General features: G+C 34.6%; 1 protein-coding gene across 2 annotated transcripts; it reads right to left on the bottom strand.

The window, feature by feature from the left end:
• Nucleotides 1-784: 784 nt before the first annotated feature.
• On the bottom strand, nucleotides 785-3339 carry LOC140810189 (putative pentatricopeptide repeat-containing protein At1g56570). 2 transcript variants are annotated; one of them, XM_073168055.1, is made up of 2 exons: nucleotides 2667-3339; nucleotides 785-2416 (listed from the first exon to the last, which is right to left on the bottom strand). In XM_073168055.1, the coding sequence occupies exons 1-2, from the start codon at nucleotides 3276-3278 to the stop codon at nucleotides 1211-1213; spliced, it is 1818 nt and encodes a 605-aa protein (XP_073024156.1). In that variant the 5' UTR covers nucleotides 3279-3339; the 3' UTR covers nucleotides 785-1210. The 2 variants fall into 2 exon arrangements, with proteins under 2 accessions (XP_073024156.1, XP_073024157.1); XM_073168056.1 differs by having other exon boundaries at nucleotides 785-2211; nucleotides 2699-3339.
• Nucleotides 3340-5340: the final 2001 nt, after the last annotated feature.

The following is a 5340-nucleotide window of genomic DNA, read 5'->3' as shown; positions in this document are numbered from 1 at the left end:
TGTAGCATTCAAACTACTCATTTGAACTATTCAATTATCAATTGATAAGTTTTGTAAGAAAACTAAAACTTTTAGTTTGACAGTGTTTGAGTCCAAATTGAAATGGATTATTACAGATTCATTGTAATTAATCAAAGTCTCTCAATAAATATCTATCGTTGAGATAGAGGGGGTGACGTACATGCATTTGAAATCTTTGAACATCTATAAAAATCCTCGTGTGCATTATCTTTTTTCCATTAAGATTTCACAATATCTTAGCTAAAATATTCAATATATCTTTCAATTTAATTCCGTACTATTATTAGTTGACTGATCGATATAGACTTAAAAGATTTTAGAACCAGTCTGATTCATATTCGGAAAAGATTTTAAAAAACCCAAGTGTTTATTCAACCCCTTTATAAACACTTCACCCATATTAACTGACCCTAACATATTCCACTAGTTAAATAATAATCACTTGGACAGTTCGAAAGAGGGTTGTTCAGTAAATCATCAAATAATCACTCATCTGTATGAATGAACATCTTAATACCCTTACTAATGAACATGACATTTACGTCACAAATGTTAGTCTCAAGCTCAAGCGGCTTTTATCTTTGTTTTAGGAGTCTGATTCAATTAGGAATTTGCTTAGAATATATGATACACTTATTAATGAGTTTCATGGTCTTACGTTGAGAGGAAGACATTATGATACCAATTATATATTAAAAGACTTTATCTATATTGCGCACATGAGTATAAAGAGTATAAAGATAAATAAATATCATAATTGGATCAAACAATAAAATTTTATTAATATAAATATTGCTTTTACATTATGGTCAATAAAACTCAAACCACAAGTTGACTAGCAGGACACCTACTCCAAATCCCTAATTTATTTAATAATTTGAACATTTAATTACTGGACTTCCAATAAATTAATTAATTTTTTATTGCCGAAGAGGTAGTTTGCGTTGCTCAATCAAATTAACCTTTCAGAGGTTTTCTTTACTCCACACTTTTTTTTTTTATTTCAATCATCTAACATTTATGCAGGTGAGGAGCAGAAGATAAAGCTTTTGGAAGCATTGTCCGATTTCCAACTAGGGTCGTTCTCATCCTTTTTTCCAATTTTGTTGGATCATGTATATGTCCAATATAGGGCAACCTTCGGCATACACACCATCCGACAAAATCCGGCTCTCCATGTCTAGAATCTTCATGTTCCCTCTATTAGATCTTTATCGAGCACTTGAACGGGATGGCACCTTAACTCTTTCATGTGCAGGCCAAGCAAATCAACAATTTCATACACCAACTCTATATGGGAACCGAACTTATCTCCTGCAACAAAACTATATATCTGATTCTTTACTTCAATCCAGCTTTTCCCAGCTGCTTTTTTACTTCCCATTCCTCTCAATAATCTCCTTATCTTAGCAAAATCTCCCCATTTACCATCGGCGGCATATATGTTCGCCACTGCCAAATATGTCCCAGCAAAACTTGGCATCTGATTTAACACGTTTTTTGCATCAAACTTCCCCAGCCCAGCGATCTTATGTGCTTTACAAGCTCCAAGAAATGCCGCCCAAACAGACTCGTCGGGCATGAACGGCATAGACTCTATAAGTTTGTATGCTTCCTTGACTCGCCCAGCACGTCCAAGCAAATCTACAACACACCCGTAAATTTCTTGATCTGGGATGATTTTGTAATGACCAATCATTGATTTGAAATATCTTAGACCCTCATCAAGAAGTCCAGCATGACTGCAAGCATTCAAAACTGCCACAAAAACTAGCCGGTCAGGGTTGACACCAGATTGAATCATCTGATCAAACAATTCGACGGCATTTTTCCCGTAACCATGGCTACCATATCCAATCATCATGGAAGTCCAAGACACGACATTCTTATCACGCATTTCATCGAAAATTTTGCAAGAATTCACAATACTTCCACATTTTGCATACATGTCAATCAACGCATTGGCAGTTCCTACGTCATTACATAGGCCCCTTATAAGAACCCTTCCATGAACCTGTTCTCCGCAGCTCAAAACCGCAATGTTGGCCACAGAAGCTACAACGCTCGTAAATGTAAAGTGATTTGGAGTGAGACCTTCCAATTCGAGAAGAGTGTACAAGTTGAGAACCACGAACGGATGAGACTTTTCATATCCAGCAATCAATGTGTTCCACGTGATAATATCTCTCTCTGCCATTTCAAGAAAACAAAGATATGCTTCACTCAAACCAACACACTGACTGTACATGTCTAGTACAGAATTCATCACGGGAATACTGGAATTAAACCCATGCTTGACTACTGTAGCATGTATTTGTCTGCCATACACATGTGAACCAATTGAAGTGCAAGCTTTAATTGCGATCGAAATGGTAAAGGGATTTAATTCAGCCTCCTGTTTACATGAGTAAATGAAAGGATGTAAAGTAAGACTAAATAACATCTTTAGATTAAAAGTCTGAATTTTATCCCTTATAACACTACTTTACTATGAAAAATATATATTACCACACTGACAATCTTATGCAAGAATGATTAGCACCACGTTTCGCGAATAAATTCACATTATTTAACCAAAATTTTCTTAACCCCTAATCTATACAACCGCATGTTTTACAGAAATTCGATAACCTTCACATGCATACCGGTAACATTTGTTTAAAAACATGGAGCGCACCATAACCATCTCCAAAATGAGTGTAACCAGCAATCAATGTAGTCCACGAAACCGAATTCTTAGTGGAAATCTCCTCAAAAATCAAGAAAGCATCGCCAATGCAGTCACAGCACACAGCATACATGTCCATAAGCGCATTATCTACATACAGACTCCCTGTAACACCATTCTTAATGGCCAATCCATGAACCAAGGCGCCACATTTTAGCGACTTCATCCCTTTACACGCCTTTATCACGCTAGACAAAGTGAACTCATTGGGGTGCACGTCGACACCATCCCTCAGCATGTCGCGGAACATTGCCCACGCCTTTGAATGTAGGTTGCAAGATATGTACCCACTGATCATGGCAGTCCAAGAAACAACGTCCCGTTCAGGCATTTCGTCGAACAGAGTCCGAGCTTCTTTGACAAGACCACCATCAAAGTAAGATTTGATGATATTTGTAGCTAGAAAGGAAGGAGGTTTCGCTACAAATGGAGGGTTGAAGAAGTTTGCGGAGTCGGGTTTCCCGTAGTGAAGAGAACGCCGGATTTTCGGCGGAATTTGTCCGTACTGGACCAGTTTTCTTGAGATCATGTCTTATGCATCACGTCCGACACGGAATTGAATGCAAGGAGACCACGGTCAAATTATTAAGGTAAACAAATGAAAATTACCAGAAATTAATATGTGGATTTTTTATATTCTTGTTATTATTATTATTATTATTGCGGAAATTTTTTAGGGTTTTTTTTAAAAATAATTTAATTTTAAAAAAAATTAAAAAAAAACATTTTCAAAACTAATGCAATCCACGCTTACGCAGCACGGATGCTGCTCACGTGGAGCAGCGTCCACGCTTTGTAAGTATGGACGATGGTCCATAGAAGCAACAGATTATTTTAGCGACAGAATCTATAACAAAACTGTTGCTAATTTCCGCCGGTTTATAAAACCATTGCTACCGTCGCTACTTTAGCGACGGTTTACACATCGTCGCTGTAATGGAATCAGCGACGGTTTAAATAACCGTCGCTAAATGAGCATAAAACCGTCGCTAAATGCGCATAATTTTATAAGAGAATTTGCACGCTGCGAAAAGCCATTTTTGTTGTAGTGAAGACAGAGTTAAAAACAGACAAAAAAATATCAAGAAATAGGGGTGTTCATCAGTCGGTTTTTTTTTCTATCTTCACTAGGCACTAGGGGTGTTCATCGATCGGTTTGGTTCGGTTTTTTATTTCGGTTTTTAAAAATATATAATTCGATATCCGAACCATTTTTCTTCAGTTCGGTTCGGTTTTCTACCAAAATGGTTCGGTTATTTTGGTCGGTTAATTCGATTTTGATATAATTATTTAAATTAATATTATAAATATATTGTAAAATATAATATGTTAACTTTCTACATGTTTTCTTAGTAAAATCTTTTAAGATAAGGTCTAAATTAATTAAGAAAACAACAGTCAACTAAAAATTGTTCAAAATGGTTTTTCATTCACTAAATATCATATCAAATATATCATATAAATAAAAATATAAAAAAAATTATTAATTTAATGAAATTTCGGTTTTTTCTGTTTTGATATATATAATCCGAAATCGAACCTAATAAACTTCGATTTTAATATTTATATCCGAATTATAAAATTCCAAACCGAAGATAAAGAAAAAAACCAACCGATGAACCCCCTATTCTTGATGAATCTTTTGTCTGTTTTTTTCTCTGTCTTCACTACAACAAAAATGGCTTTTCGCAGCGTGCAAATTCTCTTATAAAATTATGTGCATTTAGCGACGATTTTATGCGCATTTAGCGACGGTTGTCACTAATCAGCGACCGTTTTAAACCGTCGCTGATTCCATTACAGCGACGGTTTATAAACCGTCGTTACATGAGCGACGGTTTTATAAACCGTCAGATATTAGCGACGGTTTTGTAATAGATTTCGTCGCTAAAATAATCTGTTGCTTACATGGACCATTGTCCGTGCTTACGAAGCGTGGACGCAGCTCCACGTGAGCAGCGTCCATGCTCCGTAAGCGCGGATTGCATTAGTTTTGAATTTTTTTTTTTAAAATCATTTTTGAATTTTTTTTAAAAATTAAATTATTTTTAAAAAAAACCCAATTTTTTATGGTGGCAGGCAATACATACATAAATTGTAACTGTTGAGACCAAATATAATTTTATGTTTTTTTTTATTTTCTGAATGTCATACAAAATTTGAAGTTTAGAATAATTTTTCACATATGTTTTGAGTTTTTGTTTCATTATTATATTTGTTCTACATAAAACTAAGGGTAAAATAATAATGAGAATTTTATGAAAAAATTTCTTTGATCTAAATTTATTACTTGAAGATCAACAAATAACATAGAGGTGAAATGTGTGTGTGTGTTTTTTTTTTTTAAATATGGATTAGTGTTATGATCGGTTAATGATAATGATGTGTTACGAAAGGTGTTGAATAAACACTTTGGTTTTGAAATATTTTTCGAGTATAAATCAGTTCTTTAAGCAACTGATTCAGAAATTTTCAGTGTCGATATCGATCAATTAACTAAAACATGTAGTGCAAAAATAAACTGAAAAAATAGATTGAATATATTTGGATAAGATATTGATAACAGAACGAACAGAACAAAAAACACAAAA

This window comes from Primulina eburnea, chromosome 13, assembly GCF_022965805.1.
Source record: "Primulina eburnea isolate SZY01 chromosome 13, ASM2296580v1, whole genome shotgun sequence".
In the NCBI taxonomy this organism is placed as follows: Eukaryota; Viridiplantae; Streptophyta; class Magnoliopsida; order Lamiales; family Gesneriaceae; genus Primulina; species Primulina eburnea.
Note: the sequence above shows the minus strand (reverse complement) of the source record. Positions and strands in the feature narration are given on the sequence as shown.